At 42.0% G+C, this 16,077-nt stretch overlaps 4 protein-coding genes across 4 annotated transcripts; 3 read left to right on the top strand and 1 right to left on the bottom strand.

Annotated features, from left to right (window-relative positions):
* Window positions 1–1,341: 1,341 nt before the first annotated feature.
* On the top strand, window positions 1,342–6,254 carry LOC148402505 (vesicular inhibitory amino acid transporter-like). Its single transcript, XM_088368443.1, has 2 exons — window positions 1,342–2,059; window positions 2,817–6,254. Exons 1-2 carry the CDS (start codon window positions 1,688–1,690, stop codon window positions 4,002–4,004), a joined length of 1,560 nt encoding a protein of 519 aa, XP_088224569.1. The 5' UTR covers window positions 1,342–1,687; the 3' UTR covers window positions 4,005–6,254.
* Window positions 6,255–6,690: 436 nt separating this feature from the next.
* Window positions 6,691–11,507, top strand: bpifcl (BPI fold containing family C, like). Its single transcript, XM_088368444.1, has 15 exons — window positions 6,691–6,933; window positions 7,249–7,357; window positions 7,502–7,633; window positions 7,771–7,926; window positions 8,004–8,067; window positions 8,183–8,243; window positions 8,366–8,457; window positions 8,619–8,795; window positions 8,900–8,959; window positions 9,420–9,587; window positions 9,881–9,948; window positions 10,327–10,369; window positions 10,436–10,499; window positions 11,027–11,103; window positions 11,179–11,507. The coding sequence occupies exons 1-15, from the start codon at window positions 6,834–6,836 to the stop codon at window positions 11,236–11,238; spliced, it is 1,431 nt and encodes a 476-aa protein (XP_088224570.1). The 5' UTR covers window positions 6,691–6,833; the 3' UTR covers window positions 11,239–11,507.
* Window positions 11,508–11,682: 175 nt separating this feature from the next.
* LOC148402503 (PRELI domain containing protein 3B-like) lies at window positions 11,683–15,364 on the bottom strand. Its single transcript, XM_088368451.1, has 7 exons — window positions 15,317–15,364; window positions 14,049–14,147; window positions 13,315–13,483; window positions 13,140–13,229; window positions 12,912–12,982; window positions 12,701–12,803; window positions 11,683–12,612 (listed from the first exon to the last, which is right to left on the bottom strand). The coding sequence occupies exons 2-7, from the start codon at window positions 14,078–14,080 to the stop codon at window positions 12,496–12,498; spliced, it is 582 nt and encodes a 193-aa protein (XP_088224577.1). The 5' UTR covers window positions 14,081–14,147; window positions 15,317–15,364; the 3' UTR covers window positions 11,683–12,495.
* Window positions 14,869–15,970, top strand: atp5f1e (ATP synthase F1 subunit epsilon). Its single transcript, XM_088368452.1, has 3 exons — window positions 14,869–15,031; window positions 15,365–15,486; window positions 15,845–15,970. Coding segments are annotated over exons 1-3 (156 nt in total). The 5' UTR covers window positions 14,869–14,999; the 3' UTR covers window positions 15,847–15,970.
* Window positions 15,971–16,077: the final 107 nt, after the last annotated feature.

The raw sequence follows: 16,077 nt of genomic DNA, 5'->3' as shown, positions 1-16,077 counted from the left end.
CCATGTAGCTTTTTTTTTTTTAAATGTCTTTCTTTTTTTGGTCATTTTAAAGTTGCTATAGGCTACTCAGGGCAAACCCACAGAAGATTCTCCATAAAATACACGAGCACAAAATGAATGCCTTCGTGCTTCCTCCATACTTCTTTTTTTCGCGAGCAAGATGCGGGGGAAGACGATTTACCCCAGCATTGTCACAGCAGATTATGGAGTTGCGATGTCGTCTATCACACTGTGATACACATACGCGCATGTCTTGGAATAAAAAAATAAAAAATCCATATTATCTTTACAAGCGTTTACAAATAAATGCATAAAACGGTAAAAAAATTAAAAAATGAAAAAAAAAAAATCTTTGAAAAACGTTGCAGCATATCGCCCGTTTGCGTGCATATGGATGGGTTGGCGCTGTCCACGGTGCTTGCTTGCTTGCTTGCACGTTCGCCTGCTTGCTTGCTGCGGGCCATGTGCGGCATGTTCATCATATCCGCAACGAGTTGCATCCTCGCAGCCTGCTGCTTGCATGCTGCTCATCAGGAACCTGGATGTTTAAATTAGCAAATTTGCAGAGTGCACGCGTGCATGAGCAAACCTCGCGTTGGGGGAGGCCTTTGCTTTTTGCTTTATTATTGCACTGAAATGAGGGCGAATTGGCTTAAAAAAAGAACTATTCTCAAAAGGAAAATGCACTGAAATGTCTTTTATAATTTTACAGAGGAAATGAAATTAAAATCATTCCTAGTGGCCATTCCACAATGGCACACAGCTGTTCTCATATATGTATATAGTTATTATAAGATGCGCACTATTAATTAAAGAAAGACAAGTGAACTGGCAAAACACATTTAATATTATTATTATCATTATTATTATTGTTATTATTATTATTATTATTATTATTATTATTATTATTATTATTATTATTGTTAAAGAGCAATAAAGAGAGCAATCAGAAGGCACCCATTCAGTCATATTTAAATCGAAATATCAATATTTTACAAATGCTGCCAGGTTACGTATAAATTTATGAAACTGCACATGGATAAAATGGATGTACATTTATTATACGGCCTGTACCTTTACATTACATTATAAATTTGCTGATATAATTTTTCATACTGATTTATATATCCATATAATAATGTCATAGCGTTACCCCAGACCTGCTCTGGATTCTTTTCTTTTTTACTTTCCACGCGATTTGTCGTGACTCACTTGACCATGTCTCTCTCTCTCTCTCTCTCTCTCTCTCTCTCTCTCTCTCTCTCTCTCTCTCTCTCGCTCTCTTTCTCTCTCGCTCTCTCTCTCTCGCTCTCTCTCTCGCTCTCTCTCTTTCCTTGTCCCCTCGCGACGCATGCAGTCACACATCGGAGCGCTGCACCAACAAGCAATTATTTATATATTTGAATAATCCACGGCGTTTTCGTACAAATGAGGACATTTTTTTATTGGGAATTTTGTTTGTTCGCTCAAAAGATTTTTTAAACTGGATTTGGACAATGGAAGAGCGAGCCAAGAGAAACGGCTGAGGATTTTGAGTGCGTGTGGGTTTTGGCACTTGAGGACAACAGGCATGACTTTGCAGCATCCACAGCATTGAAACCCCGCAAAAGAGACTAAAAATAATCTTGCTCTTTCTTCTCGACCGAAGCCCTCCTTTTTTTTGGATTAAATCTTTCAAGCAGAGAAAATGGCTCACCTGATCCGCCACAAGCTCACCAACAAGCTGACCAATGCGGCCCACACGGTCTCCAACAAGTCCCAGGCCAAGGTCAGCGGTGTGTTTGCCCGCCTGGGCTTCCAGGCCGCTACGGATGAAGAGGGCGTGGGATTTGCCGAATGCGACGACCTGGACTACGACTACAGGCAGGGCATGCAAATGGATGTCTTCCAGGGCGACGACGAGGGCGGAGAGTGCGGCCTGGAGGATGGGGACAGTCACTACCAGAGGGATGGCACCGGCCCCAAGCCCCAGGGCCTCAAAACTGGGGGATCCCTGGATGAGGACAAGCCCAAAATCACATCTTGGGAGGCTGGCTGGAACGTCACCAATGCCATTCAGGTACATTGTGTGTTTGGGAAAAAGAGGGCCCTCCCACGCGTTATCAGGCCTTCAGGAGTCACCTTGAACCATTTTACACTTGCGGTTAAATACCCGAACGTGAACTGGCGCATTCGCTTGCTTTGGATGCAATGCTAAATTAATCCAATTTTGTGCGTGTGAGTTTTTTCCCCCCCAAACGATTACCATATTTGGTAACATGAATGGACGTTCAACCACTATAAAGCTGCGTGATTTCTCTCAGCCAATCAGCATGAACGAATAATAAAATAATGAAAAATATTACGTAATGTCACTTAATAAAGGTATAAAACGGTCAAAAGAGAGCGCAATAAGCACACACAATTAAATAAAACGATATTTAATACAAATGCCTAAATGTATTATTATTATTATTATTTACATTATTGTTATTAGAATTATGAAATAATAATGGCAAGGGGATTGAGTGTAATTGAATCCTTTTATCAGTGAATTCAAGGTAATATTTGACTGCTCAAAAAGACGATTTTGCGGCACCGGCAGCATAAAGAATAAAATGAAGGAATCGAAACAGGTCCGTCGTGTAGAAAAAGAATTAGAATCGTCGGGAATGGGCTTGTCCTCGGTTTGATTTTTAACAACGTCGCCTCCATGTAATTCTCCTTCTTCTGCTACTTTTTCCTGCACCGTATTGGGTGCAGATTATGTCAAGTGTGCGTGGCCCTGCCAGCACGCGTGGTCCGCGACCGCTCAGCCGGGCTTGTTTCGTCCGCAGGGCATGTTCGTCCTCGGCCTACCCTATGCCATCCTGCACGGCGGCTACCTGGGCCTCTTCCTCATCATCTTTGCCGCGGTGGTGTGCTGCTATACGGGCAAGATCCTCATCGCGTGTCTTTACGAGGAGAACGAGGACGGCATCAAGGTGCGCGTACGCGATTCTTACGTAGACGTGGCCAACGCGTGCTGCGCACCCCGGTTCCCCGCGCTGGGCGGTCACGTGGTCAACGTGGCCCAGATCATCGAGTTGGTGATGACTTGCATCCTGTACGTGGTGGTGAGCGGCAACCTAATGTACAACAGCTTCCCGGGCTTGCCCATCTCGCAGAAGGCGTGGTCAGTAGTGGCCACCGCTGCCTTGCTGCCCTGCGCCTTCCTCAAGAACCTGAAGGCGGTGTCCAAGTTCAGCCTTCTGTGCACGCTTGCCCACTTCGTCATCAACGTCCTAGTCATCGCCTACTGCCTTTCTCGGGCTCGGGACTGGGCGTGGGAGAAGGTCAAGTTCTACATCGACGTCAAGAAATTCCCCATCTCCATCGGCATCATCGTGTTCAGCTACACCTCGCAGATCTTCCTCCCCTCCCTGGAGGGCAACATGCAGAAGCCCAGCGAGTTCCACTGCATGATGGACTGGACCCACATTTCCGCTTGCGTCCTCAAGGGCCTCTTTGCCCTGGTGGCCTACCTAACATGGGCGGATGCCACCAAGGAGGTTATCACAGATAACCTGCCCAGCACCATCCGTGCAGTGGTTAACCTTTTCCTGGTGGCCAAGGCACTGCTGTCCTACCCGCTGCCTTTCTTTGCCGCCGTGGAGGTCCTGGAGAAGTCGCTTTTCCAAGACGGTGGGCGGGCCTTATTTCCCGACTGCTACGGGCCGAGCGGCCAGTTAAAATCGTGGGGTCTGGGCCTCCGAGTGGCTCTGGTGGTCTTCACTTTGCTCATGGCCGTCTTCGTCCCCCATTTCGCCCTCCTCATGGGTCTGACCGGGAGCCTGACAGGCGCTGGTCTCTGCTTCCTGCTGCCCAGCCTCTTCCACTTGAAGCTCCAGTGGAGGAATCTCCTGTGGCACCACGTCTTCTTTGACGTCGCTATTTTTGTCATTGGGGGTATTTGCGCCATATCTGGCTTCATCCACTCTATCGAAGGTCTCATAGAGGCGTTCAAGTACAATATCCAAGACTGAGAGCTAGCGGTGACGACCTTTAACCCTCCCCCCGACCCGCTCTGCTCCCCACTTTGTGGGCCACTATGACAAAGAAGCCCGTGAGGAGAATCGTGTGTGTGAAATCTTTTTCATTTTGCCTTTGTGAAAACGTGCAATAACAAACTGTACAATCATGATGTTAAATAGTCTTCTATGGTAAATGGATGCAGGACGGGCTCCTGAATGGGGGTGTCTAAAGTTGCCAAGCAGTGAACCACGGCCCAAATTATAAGTGTGTGCGTGGTAATATTTGGACTTGGATTTGAAAAAAAAAAAGGGAAAAACAATGGAGGTTATCTACTAATACAGGGAATCGTCACTTTACGACAACACAACCCATATTTGTATAGAAAATAGAATGCAGCGCAGTCTATTGCTAGCAGAGTCATAATTACATTAAATATCTGTATGAAAAACCTTCTAGACCGTAGACATAAAAGAGAGACCTCCAAACTCAAGCCTCAGGTCATTGGTGGCCTGGCGACCATTTTGTTGAGGCTTGCGGTATAGAGAAATTACATTTCACAAGGACTGCAACCCAATTTTAAAGAAAAAGGACAGGATTGTGTGTTTGTGTGGAGGGTGGGAAGGCATGAAAAGTGTGGATGTTGAAAAGGAGAGAAGGTGGTTTTAGCATGTTGGATAAATGAAAGTAAAAGAATTTCAAAGTAGCCCTGAAAGTCTTCCATTTTTCTATAGGCGCCCACACAGGAAAAGTTTGGACATATGCAACAATTAACTCAAACATTAAGTATTGTGTGGTGAAAAGACCAATTTGACCAGAGAGGGGCAGCATCAGGCCAAAGGGCAACCACACAGCTAGAACATGAGACAAAGAAGGAGTAGGACATTCGTGGCAACCTTCAGCTTGGCCCTGTGACATATAACTGACTAATGCTAACCACCTAATGCTATTCAACCTCAAAGTAACTTTCATGCCTTCCATTGTACAAAACGAAGCCGACTTAAGCGGACGTTACGTGACAAGTGTTCTTTACAATAATGTGTCCTATGAGCTTCCACTAATCTAAACTGAAAATTGCCTAAGGGCTGAGATACTGACCAAACACCTTTCTTCTGGGTTTCGTCATGTAACATTAGCAAGCTGAGCTGTATTTGGAAGTTACCTGACCTGAGACACTGTGATGTCATTTTCAGTTGACAGCAAGTGGCAAAATGGCCACCCCCTGAGACAGATAAAAATGAGTGTATTTGCTGCTTAATTCATATTCCACGTACATGTTATTAATCAGAATGCCATGTTTAGATTAGTGGAAGCTCATGGAATATAGTAAAGTTAGGAATTTTTTGACTTGACTTCCCATTTAAGTGAGGCTATGATGTTAGTTTTGCTGTTTTTAAATTAAATAACATTGCACAATCGTGAGGTAATATCTATCTCTATGCAAGTGATAAAAAGTGTATTCTGGAACATCTCCACTCTGGCCGGCGTTTGCATGAGGGCACGAAAAAAAAAGCCTTTTGTGTGTGTATGTGTGTGTGTTTTTTAATACCTGTATTCGTGTGGACACTACCCAAATCTAAAATCACCTTTCCACTAAAAGTCTAGTCCAATTCGGTTCACCTCACGATCGATCTGGAGTTTGTTTCCATGTAGGGAGTGTGGTGCTTGGGTGATAGCAGTGTCAACAAGCTAAATAGTGTGACATCATAACAAGGAAGAAGGTAGCCACGAAGGCTGCACAGTGAATGTCATCTTTCATCTTCCAATTTAATCGATCACACATTACAAAGCGTCTAGCTACACCTGTTAGCACAATTCTACTGTGGTAGATGTGGTACTATATATTTTGGTACCATTTAACAACTTAACAACAATAGGAACACTCCAAATAGGCAACTGAACTGTGGTAGAAATGGGCAGGCAGCCTTCAGTCAAGGTGATGCACATTAAAAAAAAAAAAAAAATCATAACTATCTTCTGTGTAGTTGTTTGAATAATACTTCTCTTTTGTCAGTTTTGTGCATTTATTTTTCCACCTCAGTGGCGCTCGTCGGTTAGTTTGTTTTCTCGATGTTTCCAATGTCATTCTGGATGGAGTGAATTTTAACGTGCAAGCAAGTGGGTCCTTCTCGTGTCGTATGCCAAGTGTTTGTCGGCTTTCCCCGTTGAACCTGTCAATTGTGGTTTAATGCAACTAAGCACAGTGTGTGAGACAAAGAGTATTTGTGGAATCAAGCGATAAATAAATGGAATATTTTATGGTTTGTGATTCTGTTTGCTTTCAAGGGGTGGAAAAAAAAAAACGACCGTGCATGCACCATCAACGTATATACCGATATGTATCGTGGGGTTTTGAGGACTAAACATTTTTTATAGCTCTTGTCATCCGTAAGTTTGCTAGAGCTAAATTTACAAGCCATAAAATTGGGATCTTCTCATTTTCCCCACAAAATGTAACTTTGGGATCCAATAACAAATGATCCAGGGTTTTGGTACAATTCTACTTGGATGTTTTAGTTGAACTTAAAACAATGTATAAACACTATGTAGAACAAAAAAAAAAAAAATTGATGAAGAAAACTGTTCATTTGATGAAGTGTTAGAAAGTTAGCGGTGGGAGCCAAAGTTTCACTTCTATTTAGCGGGTGGTTAGTCATGGCATCACACATACACACCCACGCACAGTCATGTTATTTTAAGTTTCGGTTCTCAGTTGTAAGATACAGGAAGCTAGAGGGTCAGGAGGAGGCCTTCAAATGATCAACCATTACCGTCCAGGACACGCTTTAAAAACCAGTGGATCCAAATCAAGTCATCTGTTGCTATCACATTCCTGATGCAAAATGTTTGCAAGAGTATTAATAGTGCTCGTGGTCATCTATTGCGCCTGTGGAGAAAATCCTGCAATTCGAGTCATCGTGAGCAACAAAGGACTTCAATATGGTAAGATGAATCATATTAATACATTTCAATCTCATGTTTTAAAAGTGACACATAGTGGAAAATTGACAGAGTCCACCCGGCAACGCTGTCTGAAGCGTGCTGCCTTGAGATACAAGTGACTTGACAAATAAAAGATTTACAGATTATTAGTTGGATTTTTTCAGTTCTTAAGAGTTGCATCTCATCTGCGATGTTAAAGTTAAAACATGCAGGAAAACAAGAAATACTGTGTGTGAGTCAACTATAATTCTTGAAGAAGTTGAATGAAAGAATGTAGCAATAATAATCTTGTTGTGCATGTGCTTCCTCTCACAGCGGGGCATGCGGCTGCAGGGTGGATTCAGGACAAGTTGGAACAAGTCACACTACCTAACATTACCGGTGAAATAAGATGCTTTGCCCACATAGGATACACACTCACAGGGTAGGATCAAATCGGACGGTATTCAAAGACAATTGGATGGAAAAGAATTGTGCTGCTCTTGCTACAGGACAAAATTTTGGTTCCTTAAACAATCCTAATCACTGGCCCTCAGCTACATGACTTGTGTCTCCCTGCCTCTTTTAGTGTTACTATCAGAAAGTGTGACTTTCCGGAACCATCCTTTGAGTTCTACCAAGGCCTCTCTGCCTTGAAGACGTCCATCAAAGGGCTCAATGTTGCCCTCACAGGAGACTGGGAAGCCCACTGGGCATTCATGTAAGTGGGATGAATTGTTTATTCCATCATTATTTACAGTTGTGGTGCCCAACTAACTGGTCCACAGTTTGGTACCAAATGTCCTCCATCCTTCAGTGTGGGTCAATATGAGTATTCTATTCTTTGTGCACTTTCAGAAAGGGAGGTGGATCTTTTGACATGGCCTTGTTTGGTGTGGATCTGGTCTCCATAGTGCAGCTGGGGAGGGATGCTGGTGGACATCTGTCTTTAACCAGCGTGAATTGCAGTGCTAAAATAGATGACATAGACATCTTTTTCTATGGCAACAGAAGGTACCACGCTCAGGTTACATGGACCTTGTTTTACGTTTGTAATGAAATGTAAAGGAACTGCAATCTCACCTCTACAGCTGGCTCATCCGGAGTTTTGAGCACCAATTCAAGAAACATATCGGAGATCAAATAGAAGCCATGGTGAGTTAAAATAAAAAATAATTGTTTTAATTAATTAGAAATTTGTTTTCGAATTAATTAACTCAATAATTGGCTGCTCAATTGTGATTGGGAATCATTGGTCTAATCTTACCAGAGTTGCCGTGCTGTGGATGACCTCATTGCGAACCTGGAGGGCCATCTAAAGGACATGAAAGGTATTGCAATACGCTATAAGTCTTGAGGTTTACTTCTTATCCCCGAATACAACTAAAGTCAAGTTAATTCCAAGTATAGGTGATAAATCTGATTATTCATATTGTAAAAACTCTCCTTGAAGTTAAGTTTCAGGTGAATCAAGAGCTCCTTCTAGACTTGCCTCTTGTTGGCCTGCCGATTGTCACTGCGTCAAGTCTTCACCTTGGACTCAAGGTCAGGAAACATACAAGTTATGTTTTTCAACGCCTTAGAATAAAAACACAGAAAATAAATCATAATTGAACTAAAACTATGGTTGTGTACAATGATAATATTAAAACACCAAACAGTAATGTATACCAATAATCAAATGGTGTTTTGTCAACTGTTTAAAGGGAGAATTTTACAGTGTCAAAGGTCCAAAGGAGCCCCCGTTTGTGGCTTTGCCTTTTGACATACCTGAACAGCCAGCTTACATGCTGTCAGTAGGCTTGTCTGAGTTCACTGTCAACTCAGCCTCCTTCAGCTACTTCTCGGCTGATTTACTGCAGGTCTTCATCAATGACAGCATGGTGAGTTCACCTGAAAGACAAACCGATCATTCTCAGAGATTCAGAAGAAGCAATGATGGCTTTTTTTTCCCCCTTGAGGTAAAAATGTTGCTTTTTCTCCATAGATACCTCCAAGCTCACCGGTGCATCTTAATACAAACTCGATGGGTCAATTTGTTCCACAGGTAATGGGACTTGATTTTGTGACTACAATATAGCCTGCAGGGTCTTTAAGCCCATGCCATTTTTTGTTAGCCTATACCTCAATGACTTGAGTTTTTGTAGATGAAACATGAACACCAAATTATCATATTTTTGGCTTACAAAGCAGACATCAGGGGCAAACAAAATACTAATTTGTGAGTTAAATTCTAATGAACACGTTTGATATCTTAATAAGCAAGTGGCATATGTCTTTGCTTAATATTCTGCTCTAAGGTTTTTGAGAATTTACAACCTTTTACGATATTCAATCTCGCTACAATATCCATTCTCCTTAACGACAGCCTCTATCATTTCCATGAAATATATATGACACAATGATTCACAATGATATTCATTTTAAAAAAGGTCCATCTGCCCCCATTTGAGTAGTTGCTGTGCAGGTATATATACACACTTTAACCGCAAAAGTTTATTCCACAGCTCCCCAAGATGTTTCCAGACTTACTGATGACACTACAGATTTATGCCAGACACATTCCGATATTTTCCTTCCGGCCTGGTGCTGTCGCGCTGACCTTGTCGGGCGCAGTCAAGGCCTTTGCCATCCAGCCTAATGCCACCCTGACCCCACTGTTTAAACTTCATGTGGTGAGTGCTAGTTTGTTTGTTCCATTTAACGGTATAAATGTAGATGTTACAATAAAGTCACATGGTGGATCTTCACATCTCTGTAAAACACACAAAAAGTGACCCACTATTTCTCAGGCTTGGATTGGATTTAGCAGTCATCAACGTGACAGACTTCCTCGGTTCGATTAATATAATATCATAATAAATACTTGTCCTTTCTCTGCATCTCTCCATAATAGCTTTAAACGCCACTTCGACTTGAGGCTTGCATATTTAGTCTTGATAATCACGCTTGTTTTTTTTTCTTTAAGGACTCAGATTTCAGTGGCAAAGCATGGGTTGCTGATGGACGGCTGAAAGGCTCGGTGACAATGGACAAGTGAGTGCAGAAATGCTATCCACTGGCGGAGCTAGAGGCTTGGGTCGCGGTGGAACTGCCCCCCCCTGCACAAGCCCAAATATTTAAATAATTAACTTTTGGATGTTTTCTGATTGTTTTGGTAATTTTCTTCAACATTTCCACACATCATCTATCAGGAACATATGCTGAATCGTTATCAGCATTTTTTAAGAAATGTTTGCGGTTTGTAAGAATTTTTGTTATTGTTTTGCTGACCCCCAAATATATCCTTGACCCCACCCCTTCCGTCACATGGCCTCCCAAGGAAAATCCTTCCTCCACCAGTGAAGCCATCTGTATTTCAAAAGTCGAAGTAGTGCACAGTAATGTAATGTAAGCTGTCTCTTTTCCAAACAGTTTAACTTTGACTCTGGCAGAAACTGAGATCGGACCGTTTAAGGTAATGTTTCACCGGGCACGTCATCCAGTATAATGGCTACCTTGTGACTTGTGCTTCCTTTTGCAGACTGATGCATTGGAAGAGCTGGCACAGAAGATAATGGAGGCAGCCGTGTTGCCACCACTGAATGGTGAAGTTCATCTTTCGTTTCGTGTGTGTGTTCGTGTGTGTGTGTGTGTGTGTGTGTGTGTGTGTCCCTCTGCGGCCTAATTCAAGTAGTTTGACTGCAATTTCCAGAAAAAATGTGGCACAAAATGTTGTAGATGGTGTCATGCTTAAATTTTCACACAGCTACATCTACAACTTAAATGAAATTGTACTAGTTTATTTTCAATTATCTAACCTCATATCATGTCCATTCTTTGCCATGCCTATGTTAGTTTTTGTTTTGGTCCAATCAAATTTATAAACTTAGGCATTTGCATTGGTATAAAACAATGGATAGCAGGAAAAGGTCTGATTTTATACAGCAAATGTTTCAGAACTCTTTGTAAAAACAAAAACTGCTTGTTGGGCCGAATTCCAGACCAGAGTAGACTCTATGTAGATCCTGAGCTGTAGTTTGAATAGCCTTGGCCAAACACTTGCTTTTTTGTTTAGTGAAGCCACAACATGGATGGATGGCACTAGAAGGTATTGACTGCATTTGTCTTGCAGAGAAACTTGCCACAGGCTTTGCTTTACCACGGACCAAAAATGCACAACTGGTCAACTCAGTTCTGACAGTACAAAAGGTAGGTACCTCAAGTAAATGCAGACACTGTTTTTCTTTGGGCTGACTGATTTTTGCCTTTTGCTCTGACAAACAGGGATTTGTAGCCTTTTGTTCAGATGCCCAGCTGCTGGAGAATGACACAATTTTCAGCTGAGCACATGATGTGTGACTCATGATGAAGCCTCATGCACTCAACGCGCTTTGCACATTTTAATGCTGGCTAATGAGAAATCACCATGCAGTATTTAGATGGATCATATTCCTACATGCTCATAGTTCGAGATGTTTTTGCTGAAATTTGCTTGTTTCATTCATAAGCGACACACCATAAAAAAACACTCTGAAGTTCCTTTTTATATTGATTCTGGTTTTCTTGGTTGCTTTGAAAGATTGCTTTAAATAAAACACATTTTTGTTCTGCCATATGGGGGAAGTTGTGTATTTTTATCAAGCCGTTTGCACATAAATTTGCTTTTTTTTTTTTTAAAGTACGTACTTATTTATGTTGATATCCAAGCTACTAGTAAAGGCCGGTAAACAACATTCATCAACAGGTTGAACAGAAAGTACCCGCCAGTCAAACTCACCACCTCCATCGTTCTCATGAAACAAAGGCATCACTTTATTTTGAAACAATGTCAGTGTGCATTTTTCTTTCTTTTAGCTACGTCTTCACATTCTTGGAATGTAACGCCACCATAATATAAATATAAACCTATTTACAGCCGCTGTTCTTTAAATGTTCCCCGTAAGAAAAGCATCACAGTTTGTTAAAGAAACTTCACTGCGTGGATGGATGGTCTGAACCAGACACAGGTCTTCATATTGTAAATAAAACTTGCAAAAAAGAAAAGCTGCTGTTAGTAGATATTTGATAGCATGTCACAAAACTGGGGTGATATCGCTAAAATATTTGTGACATGTTAGTTCCATCAACTGGCCACAACATTGGGAATACCTGCACAACAAAAATGCATGTTGTAGTTAACACTTGAAGGTTTGTGTGATGAACATGTGAAGATTTCAATCCTTTTTGCCACCTGATAGCAAACCAAAAGATCAGCCGTAACTCTCAAGAGGAAGAATCCTGTTATGCTAAGAGAATATTCAGATATTAATATTATATATATTCATTTAACAGAAAGTCTTGGAACAGCTGTTCTTAGCTCACATTTAAAGATAACAGCTGTTTTCATGACGTTTGTTAAAATGGGATGAAAAGTATAGAAGAAATGAGCTTGTGGCACAGTGTGAATAAAATGAAGTCACTCTCTCGCTCACACACTTTCTAAACTCACTCACTCTCACACATGCACAAAAGTGGCTCGGAGAGGCTACGGTAATTAGGCTGTCGAGGTGCACCAATAATCAGAGACGTGTGTCAGTTCATGATGGGCGGAGGGGCCCACTATCATTTGTCCGCAACAGCCGCCGCCATGGGTGCACGTATGGCGCCGCGGGCTGTGGCTGCCAGCTCCTCGATTTCCGTGTTTAAGCGCCGGATAACCCACTCCATCGCCTCGCGGCCCTGACACCATCAAACGGGACAAAGGGTTAGTTTGGAAAAGCAGAGGAGGTGGGAAAGTGGTGTTTGGAAGGTGTCTGGTGCTTCTCACCTTGCCAGCGTTGACAGACATGGAGTTGGCCATGAGGCCCTCGAGATAGCTGCTCAGGCTGACACCTTTCACACTGATCAGAGCCTCCTGGGTCAGCACCGTTCTGCTCAACAATACGACAATATATCTTTAACATTGTGACGTACAAAATGTGTCGCACAGCGTGTGCGTCAGTGAGTATTTACAGTCAAGACAGAAGAATAAAACGTACTTGTCGGCATCCTGGGGATGAGGCTTATACGTCAGCTTCTCATCCACGGACACCAAGTTAGTGAAGGAGATCTGAAGACACCAAACAGGTCTTGTGAAAAGTGTTTTGTTATGTGTTTAATGAATCGATGTGCTTTCCTTTCAAACTGAACTACTGAAATAAATGAACTTTTGTAACATAATTTAAACTGATTCAAATGCACACACAAGTCTGTACATGGTGACTCACATTTGTAGATTTGAGCTCAAATGTCTTCTGTTTGGGATCCACTACTGAATGTTCTTGGACATAAGTGCATGTTCTTGTTAGACCAATGATCTGCAGGAAAACAACACTTCTTATCATAAAATGTTTATAGAATAAATTCTAAACTTTTTTTTAAGTAATGATTATTTGCACTTACGGATTTGGCAATGGCGGGAAGTCCCCACTCTGTGCTGAGCAGTCTTTTACTATGCAACCGTCCCTCTGTGTCTACACGTCTGTCCAGGACATCCACACCAAACACGTTGGGGTTCATGGGGTTGGGGTACTTCTGCATTGCTGCCTTCGTCACCGTCTCCCATGGGTGACTGAAAAACCATGTGGGACAGTATGGTGAGTATAGGGAGAAATCTGGAGTCGTTTGTCACTATTATTGAGCACTGACATTGTTTCGATCAGCTGTTGACATATGAAACGCATACGTCATTAGGCACCGTCTTGCCAGGCAGCCTGTTACGTAATACCGGTTATGTCAGATTCTGATTTGATAAGCATACCGGACGTGATTACATAAAAATATCACCCTATGGGTTGCCTTTTTCCTTTAATGTCCTTTTGTAAAAAAAAGCATATCTGTATAATTTATTAGTTTTAAGCTTGCAGCGCAAAGCTATTAATGAGTCGACACCCCCCGCTCTCGTGGGTTCCCTGCTAGAACTTTCGTGTTATAAACAACGAAACGACCAAAAACGACACTAGCTACTCTCTGGGACACTTCCTGCATAAAGTTCAACAATCTAAGTTCCCTAACTTAGCTAAAGTGGCTAGCCTCAAGCTAAGAAGAAGGGGCGTAATAAACTATTTCCGAGGAGGTATGAATATGCTACTGGTCACGCAGCAAAGTGGCGAGACACAAAAGACAAAGGCACTTACTTGAAAATGTGCTCTGACGCCCAGATCTTCATTTTTGTCGGCAGGTTAGTGAGTCAGAATTCGGGAGCCGGGCCGGCTAAAGTGACAGCGTGACCGCCGCTAGGAAGGAGAAAGGACCGACGTACGGAAGGTCGGAAGAGACAAAGTTCTCAGCCGGTCTCGACTCACACACTCCCCCGCGCGGTAGATAATCATATAATATATTATTCTGTTACTATAATATTTACTTTGCAGGACTTTACTGTATTTCTTTTAGAAGGGGGTATTTTTTTTAATGGTGGGCGACTGTATTCTTGGAATGGTGCATGCTCACATACATTTTTCCCAATAATTGCTGATGTTTTATGGATCTTTTATGGACAGTTATTACAGAGGTCGCGTCGGAGGCTTGTAGGCTGGCTGTTTTGACATTGCGTTGTTTTTCCCAACCCTTTCTGGAAGGAAAAACGTGAAACCTGACGGTATAGTGATATCCAAATTATGGTAATACCAAATTATGCCGTCCTGCATCTTTAGAGCACAATAGACCTATAAACGAGTCCAAATTACAAAATGAGTCTCGTGTTCAGGGCGCATCACAGGGATTACATAATGGAATGCAAAACGCCCAATATGGCTGCGCATGGGCTTCGTCGTTGTTTTGATGCCTAATCAGCATGAACCTTTTTTTCAGGAAATCAGATTCCAGTTATATTTGCACGTACATTCCCTGAATAATTGAATGCTGAAAAAATACATTTTGACCAGTCAGTTATTTTAGGGTCAAATAAATGCAGCAAAAGTCGATATAATTATATCAACTGCATTAATACAGGAATTCAGCATTTTGGATGCAGCGTCAAGAGGGCGGAAGAGGCGGGGCGAAAAGCTCCGCACGTTTTTTTTACTTGACGTCATAACGCAGCGTCCGACCTGCCCTTGACGCAGAAGCGACACACAAGACTTGCTAAGATGGTGGCCTACTGGAGACAAGCAGGACTCAGGTAAAAAATATAAAACGAACGAAAAATAGATGTTGATGAGCGCTAATGCAATTGTTGGATGCACGAATAGTTTTAGCGTAATGTTTTTGTAAGTTTTTAACCTTCAAGTTCTAACGGAGCTTTGCTGGGTAGCCGCAATGCTAATGCTTGTTGAAGTCAACGTGTTGACAATTTCGCGTTTTGACTTGCGTTGTTTTTTTTCACCACGGCCATTCAAACAATGCTCTCTTTATGAGTTAGATACATAACCACGCATTGACATATACGTTGTGTTTTTGGACATACCCTGCTCTTTAGCGTGCTGCTGACCGACTGTGTTTGTCCTCTGTGCAGCTACATCCGCTTTTCGGCTATATGCGCCAACGCAGTGCGGGCCGCCCTCAAGCCGCAGGTGAAAGCTGAAGCGATGAAGGCGGCCGAGGCCAGCGTCAAAATAGTTAAGCCCAAATCAGCATGTAAGTACACATGCGTGTCATTCTCTCTTCGTGACAATTTTTTTTTTTTGTAGTCATATTTTAAACACCTCCCAGCTATTGGTTTATATGAGGACTATGGATAATTTGCATAGCTATGTTATGTTTGTTGGGCAATCAGGTTAACAATTTTTCTGGTTTGAAATTTTGTTTTAAATCTATTTAAAACAAATGATTTGATTTTTAGCAATAATATAAAGATTTTCGTTATTTCATACAAAGTGCACCCATGTTCAAAGTAGCCTCAACCTGTAGTCACCAATGTACATAGTATTTCATATTCTGGAATGAGTTTGTGCTGTTCTAGGAATTTATTTTATTTCTGTTTCTGACTCTGCAGGATTTCTTCCTCGCAACAACAGTCTGTAAAAAAGATGGAGGACGATGTGATGTCGTGAAGAGATGGGATAACTCAAAATTGCAATTCCCTCCCTGTTATTTGTAATTAAAGTTATATTGAAACTGATTCACGTAAAGGTGGATTTTTTTTCTGGCATTTAAGTAATATTTTTTTTACAGCTGATAAAATCTTGAAACAAAATGTTACTGTGGTAAAAACTGAAATGGTTTTTC

This window comes from Syngnathus floridae, chromosome 2 (assembly GCF_059516105.1).
Source record: "Syngnathus floridae isolate MCC-2025c chromosome 2, RoL_Sflo_1.0, whole genome shotgun sequence".
Taxonomy (NCBI): Eukaryota; Metazoa; Chordata; class Actinopteri; order Syngnathiformes; family Syngnathidae; genus Syngnathus; species Syngnathus floridae.
The sequence above is the reverse complement of the archived record's forward strand: the minus strand, read 5'-3'. Positions and strand labels throughout refer to the sequence as shown.

Bases quoted from the DNA above. Each gene is read 5' to 3' on its own strand.
- LOC148402503 (XM_088368451.1), bottom strand. From the start codon at position 14,080: ATGAAGATCTGGGCGTCAGAGCACATTTTCAA. The intron at 13,484-14,048 runs GTAAGTGCCTTT...ATGGTTTTTCAG, and splicing joins GCGTCAGAGCACATTTTCAA to TCACCCATGGGAGACGGTGA. The intron at 13,230-13,314 runs GTAAGTGCAAAT...GTTTTCCTGCAG, and splicing joins TTCCCGCCATTGCCAAATCC to ATCATTGGTCTAACAAGAAC.
- atp5f1e (XM_088368452.1), top strand. From the start codon at position 15,000: ATGGTGGCCTACTGGAGACAAGCAGGACTCAG. The intron at 15,032-15,364 runs GTAAAAAATATA...TCCTCTGTGCAG, and splicing joins TGGAGACAAGCAGGACTCAG to CTACATCCGCTTTTCGGCTA.
- bpifcl (XM_088368444.1), top strand. From the start codon at position 6,834: ATGTTTGCAAGAGTATTAATAGTGCTCGTGGTCATCTATTGCGCCTGT. The intron at 7,927-8,003 runs GTACCACGCTCA...TCACCTCTACAG, and splicing joins TTTTTCTATGGCAACAGAAG to CTGGCTCATCCGGAGTTTTG. The intron at 9,949-10,326 runs GTGAGTGCAGAA...TTTTCCAAACAG, and splicing joins GGCTCGGTGACAATGGACAA to TTTAACTTTGACTCTGGCAG.
- LOC148402505 (XM_088368443.1), top strand. From the start codon at position 1,688: ATGGCTCACCTGATCCGCCACAAGCTCACCAACAAGCTGACCAATGCG. The intron at 2,060-2,816 runs GTACATTGTGTG...TTTCGTCCGCAG, and splicing joins ACGTCACCAATGCCATTCAG to GGCATGTTCGTCCTCGGCCT.